Source organism: Limulus polyphemus, unplaced genomic scaffold (assembly GCF_000517525.1).
Source record: "Limulus polyphemus unplaced genomic scaffold, Limulus_polyphemus-2.1.2 Scaffold1647, whole genome shotgun sequence".
Classification (NCBI taxonomy): domain Eukaryota; kingdom Metazoa; phylum Arthropoda; class Merostomata; order Xiphosura; family Limulidae; genus Limulus; species Limulus polyphemus.
In genome coordinates, this window is record NW_013667257.1 from 221,160 (window position 1) to 242,600 (window position 21,441).

The following is a 21,441-nucleotide window of genomic DNA, read 5'->3' on the forward strand; positions in this document are numbered from 1 at the left end:
ATTGAATTTTTTTTAAGTCTTAAGGTTTGTAAAGCAATGTTTTTCTCATGTTATTTTTTTTCTTTTCGGATGTTGCCTGTCTATCATGCAAAGTAATATTCATTTTAAGATTAAAAGTACTTTTATGTATCAGAAAATTTTTAAATTTCACATGCGAAATCTTTATAATGTCCAGATAGTTATCAATTGTTTCTTAAGAAAAAACTTTATATTTTATCTGTTATTTTCAGTAATTAATCTCTGTATGGATTTGGTAGATTTGAGCAATCTCGCAACCACCATAAAAAATTAGGAAATAAATATAAGTTATGCCTCTTTCATTCTAGACTGAACATAAATTATAATACGAAAACATAAATGTTTAGACTAAGTAGCTTAAATCTCATAACATTTTACATTTATTATATTTATTATTTTTATTCAGCTGTGTGCCTGGTTAACAGTATACAAGTTACAATGATACAGCTCATGTGCACTCATGTTACCAAATCCAGTAACATAAAACTGACCTTTGGTCTGTACAAAGTAACTTGTCTTGGCTCTGTTTTAGTAGACTAGTATTTTGTAAAATACAGTCACATTTAAATTATTATACATTATATATGTATATAGATTATTGCTATTTTGAAATAATAAGTCCTTTAACTTATTTTTCTTAAAACATAAAATAGTACCAAAGAAGTAAAGCAAACTATTATATCTTCTAGTTACAACCTTTGTACTCAGCTGCTGCTTGATGTAGGTTGCTAAGCCTTTAAAAAATTTGCACATGGAGGATATGAAACAAAATAATTTTTTTAGGTTTTACACATGTATTTGATTAACTGAAAAATTATAAATTATTACATTAATACCATAGAATTCCACTAATTTATCAAGCTTAGTAATTATGATATATTTTAGTCTAAAAAAAAATATGAAATTTTGAGCCGACTAGACTCACCCTACCTCGTTGAAATATTGGTTCAAAAAAAAGAAATGGTGCCAAGCCTGTTCAAATGGCTGAGAATGCCACTAGGGGGACATTCTGAGCTTCTGATTGGTTATTTATGTCATATATAGAAGTCAGTGTATATAAGGGAGCATTTCCAAAAATGGAAAGAAGTAGGCAGGGTGCTGCTGTGTTTGATTTATTACATGAGCAATATCTTAGCAAATTGATAAGATAAGAGGCTCTTATGTTATATTCTAGCTTGTCAATATCGGTAATTTGAGTTTCTAGTTTCTACAAAACTATAGACTTAGTATTTTTACTTCACAAACATCTAATTTGAACCAGACAACATTCAACATACCACATGACACACAAAAATCGATGTTTATCTATGTTTTCTTAATATTTGCATTTAAATTAAGAAATTGAGTAATATATAATACTAAAATTTGAATTATAATCTACAGTTTGATACCAAACCTATTGACATAAATTCATTCCTCTGTTCCCATCTGCCATCCCACTGCTTGTAGACTTCAGTTTCAGTTTTAGAGGTGGCTGTCCTATAGACTCAGGGTCAGTAGAGCCTTTGTAATTCAGTTTATGGACCTTTTCGCTGTTTGTTGCCAATTGTTGGGTACTGGGAGTTCTGTCAGAGAGCCTTACCCTTTGTTTTTTTTCTCTTCTCCTCCACTGACTTCTGTTCCCTTTACTTTTCCTCCTCCAAGGAATCTTGTTTATTGCCAATGTCAATCCATGGCAGTATTGGATCTAATGATTAAAGATGCTATCAGATGGGTTTGTTATTTTTTTCTAGAATCTTATTCTGTCTTTTAGCGATTCCCAAGGAATTTATAGATAGGTATCTGGTCTTAGATGTTTCATGTCTCAGTTGGTTTCTCAACCACATTTGATTTACCGTGACTTACAGTGGTCTTTTGCTCCAAGTCTTGGGATGACAGAGATGGATATATCTTATGCTTATATTCTGAATTGGCTTCATCCCAACAAGCCTCCTACAGTCATCCCTTTCTCCACCTTTGATCCTTTGGGAGGCAGTGAGTCTGGGTTGGTTGATCAACCTGTAGAAGTCACATCGCACATCCATTTAGTTTCTCCTTCATTTGGGTGTTTTTTCAGTTCACATATTCATAGGGCAAAGCCTTCTCCTCTTCTTTTGAAGGACATGGAGCAATTAATTTTCCATATTCTATCCTCTCCTTCTCTCTCTGTTTTGGGGGCATTGGGCTTTCAGGAAATCTTATAGTCCCATGGGTCATGGTCATTTGTGACATCTACAATGGACTCTGCAGGATCACTGGATCCTTGCTTGAAATCCCATACCCTTTACCATTCTCCTTCCTCCTTCAAAGACTTCACCTGGTGACCTTATAAAACCAATACCATAGAGGGTGTTCATTTTCATTCCTCTCATCTAGGTCCCCATCTGTTTCCAGATGCCTCCTTGACGAGGAAGGGAGGCTTTCTTTTGGGTTGGTTGTCTCATAACAAATCATCCCTACATATCTGTCTCTTAGAATTTTTGCTGGTACATCTAATGATGATACATAAAGTCAATTCTATTGTTGTCTTCTATAGCAATTGCCATGGGGACACTCAGTCTCACTCTCTCTGTTTCCACAGTCTCGACCTCCATTTTTTGGTCTATTCTTTACAAATATGTTTAATAGCTTGTTATATTCCAGGTGCCCTGAATCTTATTGAAGATCGTTTCTCAAGGCCCAACAAGATACTACCCACAGAGTGGTCCCTTGATCCATTGGTGCTTAAATGACTGAACACCCCTCTTCTAGATGTTTTTGCCACTCATCTCTCCATCATAATGCCCTTTTCTGGTCTCCTGTTCCTCTTCCTTCAGCTCTAGCTGTGGATATATTCAGTCAGGATTGGTCCAACCTTTTTCTCTATTTCTACCCTCCTATTCATCTTCTCCCTTGTGTGCTTTCAATCATTCAGGACATGTCATGTTCTTCTGATAGCTTCATCCTGGTCAGCTCAGCCATGATTTCCTCTGTTCACCCTTCTCCAACCTTCTCCTTCTCTTTCTCTTCATCTGTCATGCTCCCTACTACTCCTTCAACCTCACTTCTACTTTCATTGGTAGTGTTGTTATTCCAACTTCATGTGTGGCTTTTGTCTAGTCTCTTGTTGAATGTTCCAGATTCTCTTTGCATGTAGCCTTCTTTCTTATTCTGTTTATTCTTCCTCCCTTTATGTCTATCCCAGAAAATGGTGTACATTTTATAGCTGGTCTCTGTATCATGCTTTCTCCTCTTCCCATCCTTCTGTCCCCTATCTTTCCATATTAATACATGGCTGTTCAACCTAGGCTTATCACTTTTAACCATTGCTGGCTACATGCCAGTTCTACCAAATGCTATTGAGTTTTTCCATTATCGTCATGTATTCTCCTCCCCTGTCCTTTCTGTGCATTTTCATTCTTTTTACCACCTTTGTCCTCCTCATCCTGCACTCCTTAATTTTGACCAGAATGTTGTTTTTCCCATCCATACCCCTCCTCTCTTTAAATTTTTAGTCTATTGTTCCTTGTACCATCAATCGCTTAAGTCCTATTTCTTGCTTTTTGCTTGTGTCCATAAGACACCCAATGTATATATGCTACTGATGACTCCCATATTCTTCTTTCTTTTCCATCATTCTTATATTTATTTCACCCATATACATTGGTGGCTTGTGAAGGGGACAGTGCATTCACTCCTACTTTCTTTTCTCCCTTTTCTCACTTTTATTCCCCTTCTAATTTGGATTATTTTCTCTATCCCATCCATGCAGTGCATTACAATTTGGCTACACTGCTCCTTTTTATGGTTCATGCTCCCATCTATATTTTCTTTCAATTCCTCATCTTCCCAAGATATTTCTCCCATCAACTTCATAGGAAGGCTATAGCAGTTCATCTTACTAGCTCTTGCTTCATTGGATGTACATTCACATTAACTCTTTCAGGTCTCCTCTCACCAATCTGACACCTTACTCTCTCTCTCTCTCTCTCTCTGGCTGCTTACTTCCATCATCTGTTGGAGGAGATTGTGTGGGTTGACACATGGACTGCCCTGCATACTTTCGTTGTACATTATCTTCATTGTCTGACCATCTCTTCTTCTTCAGGATATCAACTTTCTCCCATCACTATTCTACATACACCCTGTTGGCTCTGCATGGGTAAGGTCTTTTTCTTTCTCACTTACTTTTACTGGTACCCTATTCTACATCTTATGATCCCACTGAGTGGCATGTAGAGCCTGCCAGGCTATACTTATATTTAAATCTGCACCATGCAGTCATTTGGGTCTGAAATACTCAATGATGAGATGGGGTATTCCACAAGACTGTTAGAGGTTTCTTCACAGTAAATTATTTACTAAACAAGGCCTGATCCAGACTGTACCTACTCATGTACTATCATGAGTAAAGCAGTGTTGGGATTTCTGCCCATCCCTCTGGTCCTTGTTGAGTAAACCTAGACTGGCCTGCTTTTAAAAATAGCGTTTCATAGACACCCATTACACAGTCTTAAAGTGTTCCTACAGGCTCCCCAATGTACTTTTAACACTCTTCTGGTGAAATATGGGAGTCCTTGCCACTCACCAGTTCATAACTGTTGGGGAGGTGGACCATGGAGGCTTCATCCAGGGCTTGACCAATTCCACTCAGTAGAGAGTAAGGTTGTGGTTTTCTGTTGGTGCAGATGGTGTGAACCCTCCTCCTACCGTGGAATGCAAAATTCCTGATTCTGCCTGGTTTTTGACTGGACATGATCCATCATATATAGTGCACCCCTCAAGCTGACTTTTACCATCCTACCACTGCCTGGATTTCAGTTCCTGGGTGGTCTGGTGTTGGCTTGGTGCAGGATCTGCCAACATAACTCCTCAATCCTGTGGTTTGTAGGGACCTTCTTCCTCCCGCAGACCAGACAGAAAATTCCTGCCATTTCCTGGATTTGGACTGATGTTGAACAACCATATTTTCTTTTCTCCATTCTACCATTGCTCAGATGTTGGGTTCTCAAGTGGCCTGTTGTTGGATGTGGACACATGAGCACTGCCTTGGATGGTGAAACAGAAGCTACTTTTTCCCTTCTGCTACTTGGTATGGAGGTGAAGATGGTTGGGATCTTCCTCTTACCATGGAATGGATGAAGCACACTCAATGCTGCCTGGTTTTAGACTGGAGTTGATTTGCCACATAAGGTTGGATGTGCCCTAGCCATTGTACACCATAAAGCACATCCCATTTCCATATGGTGTTTTTGGAATTGCTTCTTTTCTGTCCAACTTGATGACGTATATCTTCAGTACAGGTGGAGAGTATACCCTGGTACAGAAGTGGTGCAGTCTCCCATGAGTGTACCCCTATACTTTCGGGGCATAGGATTTCATACTCCATGGGTTATCTTAGGGTGCTTTCTGAAGGGGGCTCATCTAGGTAACTTTTTTACTGGTCCTTCCATCACTTCAGTGTGGGATTCTAGCTAATATATAAGAAGAGGTAAGGTATTGTATTGGAAGTTAATATTTTCCAACATTGAAAAGGTATTTCCAATAGATACTTACCACTTTTCACATTTCCCACCCATCCTTCCCACTTCCGTTGCATCTTTTCTTGCCTAATCTCATAGTGATGATTGAAAAATCAGTATAGAGGGAATCAGCTGTGGTAGGATGGTTCATCGCACTCCTATTGGTGAGGGTTGTTATGTGCTCATTTGCATGCTACAGCTCAGAAATACCATATAGAAACACATGAGTTTATGTGGAAGTCTCAAGGCTAGTGGCAAGCAAAACCTTGCGCATGTAGAGGATAGCACAAACGTGAGGAAAGCTAGTATGTGATAAGAGGAAAGTATCAATCAGAAATACATTTTCAGTGTTGAAAAATGTTAATTTTGACCAAAATACACTTCTTCAACTGATCTAGGACATATTTTCATAAACATTGGTGCATAATCACCACCAACTGACAATAGCTGAAAACAATGGAAGAGAAATTTGTTGAAATGCTCATATGAGAGTTGCTGTTATAAAACATCTTGTAAGATAATTCTCTAACTGTTTGTAATGTGAAATTTCCTAGAAACAAATAGAATCCTGGGTGGTGACATGCCAACAACATGACATTCCCTGTTCAAAAGACTTTTCCCTTACACAAACACTTGGGGACCCTGTTATTATTAGAACTTGGACCATTGCTGGCCTTCCAACAGATAATTTTTCGATAGAAAATGGTATTATGATCAGGTTAGTAAATGTGGCATTTTTTTTCCATACAACTTAAGGTATATTTAATGACATTTCTCATGGTGTCTGCTTAAAGGATAGTTAGCAGTTTATATTTTCAATTGTATATAGGAATGGATAGTAAAAAAAAAACAATTTAGAAAGCTAATCAGTGAACTTAAAGAATTACTTTTTGGATGCAATATAAAAGAAATGTTGAATAAATTGGCTACTCCAAAAATCATAAGTTTGATATGTGCCTAAGAAACTAATAGTAATAAGTGTATTATATTAATGTAGGAATACGGTTACAATATATTAACAAGAAGTTAGTTCCATCTTTGGCAGATTTATTCACAGGTATTAATTAGATATGTGTTTAAATTTGTTTTAAGAATAAAAATTTATTTAATTTTTAAGGATGTTACTCTTAAAAATAAGTGGCCTTTTATCATCATTAAGTTCACGTCTTTGCTGTGCAAAAGAATATATAGATATAGGCTGTACTACTAGGTGCATGTCTACCCATTTAAGAATAGATTCATAAAATCTGTGAATTTCTCAAGCAATGTACAGCATATTAAGACAAAATGTCATTATCACAACTAATAACTTTGCAATAATTACTGGAACTGAGGTTGAGCAATAGTTAAGGTGTCAAGAGAAATTTGGGTAATTGCTAATCTGTTTCAATTTTAAATTAACAAAATATGGCAATTATGCTTTTCTTTAAACTGTGAGCTTTCTCTAATTCTTTTTGATAAAATGCATCAGGTTTATATATATATATATATAGATTTTTCCACCTTGCAATCCATTATCCAGTAATTTTTGACATTGTTAATCTTTAGTTTCCATATGTTGAGCAACATTTGACACTAACCACTACTGACTTAATATTATGATTACATGTTTTTTTTTATGACAAGTGTCCATGATCATCTGGTTTCTATATTTCAGCAATGCCCGACGTTGGCCTCTTTTGATTGATCCTCAAGGACAGGCAAATAAGTGGATCAAGAACATGGAGAAAGATAACAACCTGCATGTGATAAAGCTTAACGATGCTGATTTTGTAAGAACCTTGGAAAATTGCATTCAATTTGGCAATCCTGTAAGAACTTTTATTTACTCACTTTAATCCTCTAGCTTGTATTTACTGTATAACCTAATTATTTTAAAAGAATAACTTTTAACTTAAAATAAATGGATATTATGTTAAACTGTCACTTCTGTAATATAGACAACTGCAAACTTTATAAGCAATTATATGCTTTACATTGTGGTGGAATACATGTTGTAGGATTGCAGTGAAGTGTTTATAGGGGGCTGTGGTGCTAAAAAGATTTTTTACAAAACTGTAATACTGAGAAAATTTGATATAGCAAAGATGTATATGCACATATCCCCCGAAATGATATTATAATAGCAAAGCAATACAAGATGTGTAAAATTAACCAAACTCCACCTCATTGATTTTTCTTCAGAGAAAAGATGAAATTCTTAATTAGGAAATTTTAATTATAAATTACTTACTGTATAGATTAAAACTTTTTTTTTTTATATTGACATTGCTGTTCAGTAATGTATGAAGCTCACATTCAGTTTTTCTTACTAACAGGTACTATTAGAGAATGTAGGAGAAGAATTAGATCCTGTACTAGAGCCATTACTTTTGAAACAAACCTTTAAGCAAGGTGGTTCCATATGCATGAAACTAGGGGACTCTACCATTGAATATTCCTCAAACTTTCGTTTCTACATAACCACTAAGCTAAGGAACCCACATTATCTTCCAGAAGCAGCCGTAAAGGTCACCCTAGTAAATTTTATGATCACACCAGCTGGATTAGAAGACCAACTCTTGGGAATTGTTGTAGCCAAGGAAAGACCAGAATTAGAGGAGGAAAAAAATGAACTGATTATTCAGGGTGCTGAAAATAAAAGGTATGATTGTTTCATGTGTCTTTGATTTAAAAACAAAATATATCATCTAAAAATGTTATTAGAGTAGTTCAGTTAAAGAAAGTTCAGATATGTACATGTTTTGGTTATATTACAGATCCATTAGCATATTGTAACAATAATTGTCATTTTACTACTGACACCCATTGTACTGAATGAGGAATTTTAGCATTAAACGTTTTGATATATCACAAGCTGAGGTACCTGTTCTTGGTCCAGGTTATGAACTTAAAAAAAGTAGGGTGGTTGTTTTTATGATAAATAACACAAAACTACGAACTTTCACACAATCAATTTATAACATAACATGTCATTACGGTATTCATTATTACCTCACCAAACGTTTTGTATAAGCTTTAAGAATTTAATATATTATATTTAAAACATGGTATACACTGTGCAATGGTCAGGGTGACTTTGTAGGAAGAGATGGTCGTCAAAGTAATGGTGGTAAATGTGCTTTATGTTACCAACTTTCAACACCCAGCTCTTTATTTCCTTCCACAGTGCTTCACGTGATTAAATAATTGACAGTCATTGGCCGCAAAAGTGTCTTATGAGCCAAAGTTGAATAGTCATGGGTTAAAGTAGGAAGTAAGTATAACTCAAGATACAGCTATTCATATCAGCCTTATGGTGGCTATTGGAGTTGAAACTTCAGCTGAGTTTATGTATTAATAGCAAAAGTACCTGGCTTTACTCGGGATATTAGGTTAATGTATTCTAGATGACTATGTCAATGTATGTGTATTCTGAACATATTTTAGCATAGAAGAATTGTCAAAAATATTTTCAACACTTTTATTTCTCAAAAACATAAAGTCACAAAGGAACAATGATAACAAAATTATTATACATAATTACAGATGCCTCTGTATGTCACATTATCCAACCTATTATACAAGCAAGTGTGTGTCGCATCATGCCACGCTTGATTTCTCGAAATAAGAGGAGTCATAAAAGAGAAAATGCATTTATTCAGATAAAATAGTTCATTCTGTAGTTTATATATTCCATTTTCTACCTTAAGCATATAGACTAACAACAGTATTAGGTTATACTTTTATTGTTAAGCAACATAGCATAAAAGACATTGTTGGAATGCATTGTTACCAAAATTCACTGGCTTTTTCTGTATATTAGAAGGTGTTATATAAGGAACCACTTCCTTTCTATGTGGTTTTTCACTAGCTTGTGTCATTACAAAGATACGCATGCATGCAGGTACGTGCATGTCTGTTTGTCTGTCTGTGATTTCTATTTGTAATATAAGGAAATACACTATTAATTAGTGTTTGATACAATTATTCTGACTATAGGTTCTGAATGACCAACTTATTAATCCGGTTGCGATGTTGAGTAAAATAGTGTTCAGTGATTTGGTATCCAAAACTAAAATGCCATTCATAAATCAAAAATTCATACTGAATGTTATTAAGAAAAACTATAGTAATTATTAGATAGGTAAGAAAGTGTTGCTGATGCACCAAAAATGTAGTGCTGATATTGTTAAAAGGAACAGTATAATCACTGTTTTAGGGGAAAAAATAACTGTCACTGTTACACAAAGTTGATTCTGGTATTGTTGAGAGAAATATTATTCACTGACTTGGCAATTAAGAAGATACCGTTGGTACACCGAAAAGTTCCTACTGGTGTTGTTTACTTGATAGTGCCTCAGAGAATTCCATTCAGATATCAAAACCATGGTAACAATATTCACACTTCTTTTCTATGTGGTTTTTCATTAGCTTGCCTCATAAAAAGATGAGCATGCCCACACACATGTGCATGTCTGTCTGACTGTCTGTGATTTCTATATTCATGATGTCAGAAAAACACGTAGGTTCAAGAAGTTCTGATACAAGATGATAAAACCCTATAACATGAGAGCTTTCAAAAGGTAGACCTTTCTTCTTCAGGGCAAACTGGGAATGGTGGTGTAATCGAATGAGTGATATATAAAGGGAGTTGAGTGGCATCATAAAGGTCATCCAGTTTTCCAGGAAATATTTAGTATATTTTTTCATGTACTGTTGTGTCTCATTTCCAGTACCGTAGGTAGGAATGAGAGCGTTATGTAAAAAAATGTTAGGGATATTTTGCTTTAGATTTGGATATATATATATATATAAAACTGTACTTAAGTGTTTAAGTAAAGTAAAGTTGACACCTGGAGACTGCTTGAGCTAATCAATTTATACAAACAAGTATGGCAAATTATCTTAAATAAATAGTACGTTTTAGGAAAGTTAGGGTTCACACTACATGAAAGAAATAAACTAAGAATAAAAATTAGTTTTCTGACAAAGATGAAACCAAGGATTGGAGATCACTGATTCCAGGATCTAGATTAATTCCAAAAGGTTGAACAGTGTTTAGATTAGTGATCCAATAAACTTCTTCTATTTCTCTTATCATCTTTAGTTTTGAATCTTGTTTAAATACCAATGAGAGTAACATTGTTAATGGAATGAACAGGTTGGTTAATGTGTTGAGCAACAGATAGATCTTTTTCAATGTAAATAGATTTATGATTGTTGAAACATTCTCTAAGAGTTGTTTGTGTATGTCCTACATATTGGTGATTGCATTTTTTACACTATATAAGGTAAATGATGTTTTGTGCTCAATGAGTGATTTCTTTGAATATTTTAAAGTTTCTTTGATTGTGCTTATCAGAAAATGAGTCAATAGTTTTTATGAACTTGCAGGTTTGACAATGAGCTTTATTGCATGGATGACAACCATTTTTTGGTGGGATGTAATTCCCTTTTGCATGAACAAGGATATCTTTTAGAGTTCTGCATTTTTGGAAGGAAACAACAGGAACTTCGGGAAATATCTGTTTAAAAGTGATTGTTCAGTTGTAGGAGTAGAATTTTTTTTTTGTTTTCAGAATTTGTGAAACCTCTCTGAGTTTAAAGTGATAGGTAATAAGAGGAATTCTATTTGAAATTATAGTATTATTCTGTTTTAAGATGTTTTTCTGATGAGTGTTGTTAGCCTTTTTAATCTGTCTGTTGATTTTGGTATCTTTATGTCCTCTTTTCAACATGGTTTGTTTTAGATCCTTGATGTGTTTTCTGTAGTCTGTTTCATCTGAGCTTATTTTCTTTCTTCTAAGAGCTTGACTATAGGTAATATTCTGTTTAGCATGAGCAGGGTGACAGCTTCTATAGTGAAGATATAGTTGTCTGTCTGTAGGTTTTTGTACACGTCGGTATGTAAAATTCCATCCTTTAAAATGACAGTGACGTCAAGAAAGTTAATTTGGATAAGTGATCACACACAGACATGCTCTTTTTTAATTATAGATTGCAGTAGTAGCGGCCATATTTTTTCATTGCATTCCTACATAGGGAGTGCTAATGCACCCCTAAGATATATATATGATGTTTGTGCGCCCTCCCCATACAATGTTTGTATACTGTATTATAGAAAATGTAATAAAAAAATTTTGGTATGTATGTGGCGCCATCTATGAACGTAGTTAACGTTAATGTATGTCGTATATTTTTGTGCTAGATATATATACCTTTAATGACATATTAAGTTAACATAAATTTATACTGTGGCACTTAAAGATTACCCCTCCCAAATAGTAATAAACCAGTTTCAGCAATCTTTTGTGATGTGTTGATTATATGGCTGGTTACCTTTGTACTTTTATCTGAGCTAAAATAGATCTTTAGCATGCCTCTTACAATTAGTTTTTTTTATATCATGCCACCTTCTCACACAATAACCTTGATGATCCAAAGAGACTGTGTATTGTTGGTTAAGAGGGTATAACAGCCAACCAATGAAAATAGTGTCTCTGACATTTTATTTTACAATATGCAGTAAACTGAGATTTATTGATTTACAAAAGTTTGTTTGGATTCACTTTTATAAAATTAGATAAAAACACAAGAAAACAACTGTACTAATTATTTGTATACTGTTTTTGTACTGCTTAATGAGTTCAGATATAGTGAAAAGTTAAATAAATCATTAATTTTATTTTGATAAATTTGAAACAACTAGTTTCAAACATTCAGAGTTCTGTTAAATTCTGAGAAATATATAAATATGTAGATAGCATTTTTAAGAAAAATAAATCACTTAAATCTCCAGATTGGACTGTCACAGACACCTGAATGGAGCTATATTGTTTGCATTATAAAAATTGAACCTGCAAGTTATACAAACAGCACCTGTTTGTATCCTTAACAATTTGTACTTGAAGTTAAAAAGATGAAATTCAAGGTTTCATAACGTATATATATATTTCTAATATTATTTATTCGTGAAACTTAACTTTCAGCTGTGAGAAACATGAAAATTAATGGCATAAACGTGTTTTATTTCAGTCTTCCTCTTTATGCAATTGGATTAAACTGGTTTTTGAATGTACTAGAAATTTGCAAATAACTTGACAATTTCTCACATGAATAGGTTGCCTGTAAACTTTGTACACCTGTACATCTGTTTTGTATCGGATAGATTATGTTTGGTATATACTTTAATAATTACTCTTATATTTGAAACAGACAATTGAAAGAGATTGAGGACAAGATATTGGAAGTCTTATCAAGTTCTCAAGGCAATATTTTGGAAGATGAAACAGCTATTAAAATCTTATCGTCTTCTAAAGTACTTGCTAATGAAGTGTCAGAGAAGCAGGTAAAATAATTAAATTACTCCTTCATATTTGTGACTAAACTAGAATAGATAATAGTTTTGGCTTATTTATTGATTCACTTAAAATCATCAACTATACTAAATATATTTGATTATTTGACTTTAATGTGAGATTTTATTGTGATTCATTTTTTTGATCAACAATACTGGGTACAGGCCTTCTGGATTAGTTTGCTTTATAGTGACCAATTATTTGTTCAGTGTCTTCAATCACACTGAATAATAAATGTTTTGCTTTTACAGTAAATTTATTTATTATTTCATTCCCTCTAAGCTTTCAATGTGGCTGTATAATATTTCTTTTTAGTCTACACATTTACAATGAGACATTATCTGTTACCACTAAATATCTTCAACCTGGTTTAATGAAATAATATTTTTCATCCTACATAATATACTGCATTTGGAAGTTTGTAATTTTATGTTTATATTTTACTTCTTTATTACTTCATGTTTTCAATCAGACTAGGTACTGAATTACTTAACTTTCAGTGAGATATGTATATTTATTTCTAAACCTTTTTCAATTAGATTGGGTACCGGACTACTGAACTTTTAGGTAAGACATATGTCTTATTCCTACAGTTTTCTTTAACTGTACAGGGTATTGAATTAATTGACTTTTAATCAAGACCTATATATTTGCAGTATATTCAGAGAAACTGATTTCTACACAAATATCAGGTACGGAGGACCAAACAGGAAATTTACAGAGTAATATTGATTTGAAAACTTAACAGAGTTTTAAGCAGTGAAAAATAACTAGACTAGGCACATGTGATGTTAAGTGTAAAACAATATTTATTATAACACAGATCATAATAAAACTAAACTTACTTGCATAGATGCTTAGATAGTCATCTCTACTAGATACATGAATAAAACTTCATCTTTCTTTCTCTCAAGATGAAAGCTAAGCAGAACTGAGAAAGAGAATAAAGTTTCCAATCATGCAAGAAATCTTGCATTTTTTCTCTTATGATAGATCACCATGTGACTGGAAATTATCTTGCAACATTCATTGGCTGAAACATACAGACATCATCCACTCTGCCAGGAAAGGACATTACAGTCATTTACCCTTTCAATATGGATGAGCAATGTTACTGCAATATCCAGAGTAGATATTGTTTGCTATAGAGAACAAAGGCACAAATGCAATTAGTACAAAACCACTTCAACAGTTTTCTGGGCCACATATTTGTTCTAAAACTGCATAGAAACAAACTAAATGAAAATTCTTAAATTCCTATATTAATAAAAGCAGGTAGAAAACACATGATATGCCTGCATATCACATATCTGTTTCTTTAGTGTTTTTTTATTACATTGAGTATTGGATTACTTGACTTTTAAGTATGACTTATTTTTCTGTTGTTACCTTTTTCTTTTTTTTTTTCAGCAAGACTCAATGCTGGATTACTTGAGTTTTAAGTAAGACTTGTATCTGTATCATTCCTACAGTTGTTTTAACTAGCATGGGTATCAAATTTCTTTACTTTTAAACAAGACATCTCTACAATTTTTCAACTAGACTGGATACTGGATTAGTTGATTACACATCCATCTCCAGAAACATTGAGTGTATCTCTTATATTCAAGTTTAATAGTGCCTAAGGTTTTTATGTATCAGTATGTACAAATGACTTAATTTTAAAAAAGTTCATGCAGTTTTTCGTAATTGTAATACTATCTAGGCAGCATTGTTTCCTAGGAAATCTTCCTCATCTAGCTAAACTTGTTATGTATACAATTTGTTATTCACTATAGGATGTATGTATTTTGATGAAGAAGACTGAATATTCAAAACTTTAACAAATTAAGTACTATTACTAAAAGTAAGCTTAGTATTTTTAACAAAAGGTTATATTTTTCTTCATATCGTCAGGTTATAGTAATATTAAGGTTATGTTAATATTTCATGTTAAATAATGTGCATCTGAACTTATTCTGCTGACTAAACACTCAATTCTAACTCAAAACTAAACTCGCTACTGTTTCTGAATATCCTGTCTACTTATACATTCCTTATACTGAAAAAAAAAATTTGCAGTTTAAGTTAATATACATCTCAGTCTTCTTTTGTTTTTAAGCTTAGCATATTGTTTTGTTATTAGCCATTATTGCTTTCTCGGACCTATACATGAATCTTTTTTTTAAAAGAAAAGAATACAAAATTTTATTTAAAAAGATTAACTAGAAAGATTTTTGTGCAGATAGAAATGACTGCCATGTCTCATGACCTAAAAACATTCCGATATTGTACTTCCCTCTGCTCACAAGATTGGCTATTCTCGTCCAATGCTGTCCTTTAGTTCTTTCTTTACACAAGCCTTCTGCTCTCCCTATTGGAATCAAATGATTCCAACATGTCTCTCATGTAAATCATCATGTGTAACTTCTCCATCAATAGGAGCATGACATACATGATGCATGTGACTCCCTCTACATGCCTCTACCAAACTATCACTTCTCATTTGGCAGTGCTTGTGCTTGGACATGTTCCTTTTTGTTTGTTTAAAATTTCATGTTCGTCCTTAGTATACTCACGAAGTGGTCTTCATTTATTTTTTCTTCTAGTTTCTATTGAGACTGTTTCTTAACTTCACTTTAATCCTGGTTTATTACAGGTGCATTGCTATTAATACTTTCAATTATTGGTTGACTTTTTCTCATTATGAATTCCGAAGTTCATGTTACCAATTCTTGGATCACACCTGCAACTAGCACTATGTCTCAGGCCACAGGTGTGGGAGCAATCCGGTAGGGAATTTACCCATGTTTATTCACTGGGAGATTGAACGTTACATGGTTCAACCTCTGTCTCTGGACCTCACCCACTTCTTCCCAAACAAGTTGAGCCTGGTCAGGCAGACGAGGACTTGGATCACCTATTTAAACCTCCTGATTTTGCCGTGCCTTCCCATTCCCCATCTGAGGAGTCAGTTAGATCAAATACGGTCTTTTGGGATTTCATTTCTCAGGTATATGATGTTTTATCCCTTTCCCCTATTTCCTATGAACTGTGTCCTTCCTTACTACATGACCAACCTTCCCATCCTTCCCAAGCTATTTGGGTACATGCTGACCAATTTGCCTCACAATTAAGTGACAGGCTTTGGATCAGTTTGCTCTTGAATATCATTATGCATACCTAACAGTTGTTAGGTTCCATTTTGCCTGTTTAGGGTGCGACCCCAAATCTCCTGTAAGTTTGACCCATGCTCAATTTTCCTGCCTTTATCTTATCCTCACAACTCTTATGGTATCTCTCAACCATCTATCTCCTCTATGAGACTCTCCATTGAAATCCTGAGGAATTCTCTGGGAACATCCTTTCCCTTCTTTCCTCCACATTGGCTCATTTGTCGTCTTTGGTTTTGGCATTATATACGTGGTTTCTCTGTAGTTGGGACCTTCTAGGTCGTGATGCAACCTCAACATGCATCCATTTACCATCACTTGATCTTTGGGATTTACATATTCCCCATTTCTGCAGCAGTATGTCTTTGACACGATCCCTGAGTCTTTGGAATCACGAGTTGCATCAGTACAACAACAGTCTACCCTTTCCAACCTTGTTGCACGTTTGTCTCAGTTGGAGTTACCATTTCCCATCCCTTCCCTTACCCTTACTTTCTTCTTCGATGATGCTTGTCACATCAGCAACAGTATTGGTGACTACCCAGTGTGTTCTGGTACAGTGGGATTTCGGCTTGCTGACTTGCTTCATCATTGGCATCCTTTATCAAGGATCATTGTATTCTTCAAGTTTTATCGGAAGGATTCGTGATCCCATTTTTTCCCCACCTCCAGTGTCTCCTATACCCATTTTCTTCCCTCTGCCTGTGGATCCCAGGACCAACCAGCTTATGTTGGAGGTGGTTCAGGAACTATTATCTCATCAGGCCATCGAACCTGTTCAACATCCTTCACTAGGTTTTTATTCCAGACTCTCTGTTGTTCCCAAGAAAACTGGGAACTGGAGGCCTGTCATCGATTTGTCCTGCCTCAATTGCTTTGTTCAACTGCCCCATTTTATCATGGAATCATTTCTTAACCTGCAGTGGGCATTTTCTTCGGGCTTATGAATAACCAATTTCAACGTTGCCAATGCTTATCTCCAAATCTCTATATCACCACAGTCTCGTCCATATCTTCAGTTCATCCATCACAGGGTGGTTTATCAATTTTGTTTTCTACTCTTCGGGCTTGCTTCTGCCCCTTATGTTTTCTGTTGGATGTTCAGAGCTTTTGTGCACCATCTTCATGCCCTGGGGTTGCGATTCCACCATTATATGGTTCATTCTGAAATGGAGTCGACCAGCCATACTCATCAGCTCCTTTTAGTAGCTGCTTGGGTTGGCTGGTTAAACAAATTAGAGAACTCCTTCCTCCAACCTACCCAATATCTCGTCCACTTGGGTGTCTTTTTCTCATCTCAGTTGGGTCCAACCTTCTCCTCTATGACTTCATTCCATGGAATTGTTAGTTTGACACACCCTTTCAACTTCCTCACTTTCTACTCATGAGGTTCTATCGCTCTTGGAGATTTAGTTTGCAGTGATGTCACTGGTACCCCTTGGTCATGCACAGTGGGCTCTTCATGATCAATGCAACCTTGCATGGAATCCTCCTTCTACTCCCAGTACCTTTCCCTACCCTGATGGATGATCTGCATTGGTGGTTGGACAAGGACCATACATCAGCAGGTGACCCACTTCCTTCTCATCATCCAGATTTACATTTTTTCATGGACACATCCCTTCAGGGTTGGGGTGCATGGGTCACTCACCAGGAGGCTCTGGGTTGTTGGTCTGTAGACGAAATATCTTTGCATATCAACGTCCTTGAGTGCTTCTTGCAGTCTGTTGGACTCTAAATCACTTCCTTTCTCTCACCAGACATTGTCTGGTGATGATTCATTCTGACAATTGCATGTCACATTCCAGGTGCTTTCAGTTTCATAGCAGATCGTTTTTCCTGCCCTGACCAAATATCTCCAATGGAGTGGTCTTTAGATCCCCTTGTTTTTTGGTGGCTTTGCAATTTGTGACGTTTTTTCCACTTACATAGATTTGTCACATACCTCAATCACAAATTACCTCTCTTTTGGTCCCCAGTACCTCATTTTCAGGCTCTCACTGGTGATGCCTTCAGCCAGGAATGGTCCCACAAATTCCTTTAAGTTTATTCTCCTCTCCGATTACATCATTGGATGATCTCTCTCATCCAAACCACTCTTTGTCGAGTCCTTCTGATTGCTCCTTATTGGCCAGATCAACCATGGTTTCCACGATTACAACAACTGCAACTTTCCTTCCAGTACCTCCTCCTTTGTCTCCTTCCCTTCTTCATCAACCTTGGTCACTGGTTCTACATCCAGCCATTCATGTCCTTCGTCTTTACTCCTGGCTTTTATATGGTCCTTGATGAGAAGATCAGGTTTTTCCCATTGAGTAGCATTTCCTTTTCGCTTTTTTCATACATCATTCTTCATTGGAGGTGTATCAGCACAAATGGAAAGCATTCTGCAGTTGGTTTGCAACTCAGAAATTTCCTGCTAACCGACCTACTATGGCTTGAGTGCCAGAGTTTCTCACATGGCTTTTCGACCAGGGATCTTTGGTCCACTTGCTATTGGGTTTTCGAGCTGCCTTATCCCATACCTTTCGTTTTTCTTGACACTGTCGAGTTTTTGCTTCCCCTGTCCTTACCATGTTAATGCTTACCTTCCAGATTCGCCCCTCCCCAGATGTTCTACTCTTCCAGACTAGTATATTAATGTGATCCTCCATTCCCTCACTTTACCTCTGTTTAAACCACTTTCCCCATGTTCAATGTTTCACCTTTCTCTTAAAACATATTTACTTCTCCTTTTAGCCTGTGGTCATCGAAGGTCTGATTTGTTTGCCATTGATGTTTCATGTACTCTTTACCACCCTGCCTATCTTTTTTTTTATCTGGATCATTCCTTCCTCCCAAAGACCTCGATGGCTAGGGAGAATAACTACTCCTTTTTCCCTATTTCCCTTCCTTCTATTTTTCATCTCTACCCTTGACCTGATCTAGATAGACTTCTATGTCCAGTATGTTCCCAACCCTTTTTTTCCTTGGCAGTCTTCTTCTGTTTGGGATATTTCCCCTTCTACCATCACCAATTGGGTTCGCCTTTTGATTTGATTAGCTTATTCCTCCTTGTCTTTTTCCTCCTCCTAGCATTTGTTCTAGGTGTCTTCTCATCAGATTCGACACTTCACCTTTTACCTCACATCTTTCTTTGACAGCCATTGGAGGAAATCCTACAGTCGGGCATGTGGACTACACCAAATACGTTCAACACCCGTTATTTACACCAGATCCTGGTTTCTTCTTCATCAGGTTTCATCTTCCACCTGTGGCCACTCTTCAGTATATATTCATACTTTTGTATTCCTTTCAGGGGCCCTTACTTCATTTACTCATTATATGGATGTCACTCTGTGGTGAGTGGTGCCTGACCTGGTATTCTTCAACTTGAAATCCACACTGTACAGCCATGTTGACTCGTGCTTCATGTTCCATGGCTTTGCAATGCTCACTGTTGATATGGGGTGTTCCACTAGATCTTGTAAGTGAATAACCTCATGATGTAACTGCTTCATAAACTTGCCCATTCCAGACTGTACCACCCATGGACTGTATGGGTAAAGCAGAAGGGGATAGATTCCCATTCCAGCCATTCCTCATATTGAATAAATTGGTATGGTCTGCTTTTCAAAATAGGGTTTTGTGATTACTTATTGCACTGTCTCAGGTGATGACGTTCCTCCAGACTCTCCACTGTATTCTCACCCCCTTTCGTCTAGTGTAGTATGGAAGTCTTTACCACTTTCCGGTTTCAAGCCACTGGGGGTGGTCGACCATGGAGTCACCCTCCTGAATGGATTCCACACAAAAATGGCTCTAACCATTCAGTGCAGAGTAGGGTGGTGGTGTTCTGCAGGTATAGATGATGTACCATTCTTCAATATGCAATATACACTCACAAAGGAGTGAGACATCAAAGTGCAGTTCACCCCTTCCATTGGGAGCCCTCATCCTAACCCCAAATTTATGTTGGTACCCCATGGCTGGGTTTTCGATTCACAGTAGAACAAATCAACATAAGTCCTCACACATGTTTATAGTTGTCTATATTCCTCCCTCAATCATACTTTTGTGTTGTGGGTCACAGTGGAGGTAAGAGGATTGTTCTGGTTCTGTCCTTTTTGCTATCCCTCATTATATCTTATTCCGAGGATGTTATTGGTTTTCAGATGGTTCCAGTCAGTTTCACTGATTGAGGAGTTGATTGTATTATATAAACATTGTTTTGATACCGGATGTTGGGTCCCCGGATTGATAGATCAAAGCTGAGGAGTGAGAGTGGTTCTAAATTCCCCCCAGTCTCTTGAACTTGAAGTGAAGATGGGAATATGATCCTCATTCTACCCCCACATGGATGTCAGTTCTCAGCATTATGGGTTTTGGATGTAGTTTACTTACCAAGTATGGTCTGTTGTGCCCTAGCCTCTCTACACCTAGAGACTCATTCATTGTTTTACCCACTTTTATACTTTGTGGGACTGAGTTACATATAGAGTTACATGGTTAGGATCCCTATCCTGCCACAGTTCTCTCTCTCTCACTTGGATGTGCTCCTCTTTTTTTCCACCCTTATCTAGTACACATTTTACAGATGGGCAAAGCATCTACTTTGTTCAGAAATGGTGCAGTTTCCCTCATAAGATCTGACTCATTCCCAGGGGTATCCTTCAGATGCTTTTGGGGGTTACTTCTGCCATTCCCTTGCACTGATCCCACTACCTCAATGATTCTAGCTAATCTTGTGAGAGAAGGGAAGTTCTGTATCAAAAGTTATAATTTTCCTATACTAAGAATGTATTTACAATAGGTACTTCTCACCCTCCCTCCCCACTTTCCTCCAGTGCTTACGTCCTCTACCAAACCTCGAAGTGATAGTTCGGTAGAGGCGTATAGAGGGAGTCACATGTGTCACATGAGTTATGTCATGATCCTATTGGTGGTAAAGTGAAGCATGATGATTTGCATGAGAGACATGTTGGAATCGTTCGATTGCAATAGGGGGAAGCAGAAGGCTTGTGCCATGCATATAGAGGGCAACATTGGACGAGAAAGGATAATCTTGTGAGAAGATGGAAGTACCTACATGAAATGCATTATCGGTATAGGAAAATCATAACTTCAACTTGATAAATTCCATCAAACTGGGCCTTGTTAGGACTTTGTTAACTCTTTCAATACAGGGTCAGTCAGTGTGACGACCTCATAACCATTTTGTGTTTATTATAGTTTTCATGCTATAACTTTTAAATTAGTAAGCGAACGTTAACGAAATTTGGCAGATTATCACTAAACATTACAGTGCTTTCACTCACAAAATATCTAATTTTTTGTTCAATCGTAAGGTTTGTATAGCAATGTTTCTCTCATGCCATTTTTTTCTTTTCACATCTTGCTTATCTGTCATGCATGGTAATTTTCATTTTAAGATTAAAAATACTTTTATGCATCAGAAAATTTTGAAATTTT

The 21,441-nt window shown here is 36.1% G+C and overlaps 1 protein-coding gene across 1 annotated transcript in view; it reads left to right on the plus strand.

Annotated features, from left to right (window-relative positions):
• The window catches only part of LOC106464421 (dynein heavy chain 7, axonemal-like), a 187,785-nt gene that overhangs the window by 163,505 nt on the left and 2,839 nt on the right, over window positions 1–21,441 (plus strand). The window contains exons 43-47 of the mRNA XM_022392135.1: window positions 6,053–6,216; window positions 7,156–7,309; window positions 7,817–8,142; window positions 12,696–12,828; window positions 13,378–13,405. Coding sequence (XP_022247843.1) covers window positions 6,053–6,216; window positions 7,156–7,309; window positions 7,817–8,142; window positions 12,696–12,828; window positions 13,378–13,405 — 805 coding nt within the window. The remainder of the gene's footprint in view (window positions 1–6,052; window positions 6,217–7,155; window positions 7,310–7,816; window positions 8,143–12,695; window positions 12,829–13,377; window positions 13,406–21,441) is intronic.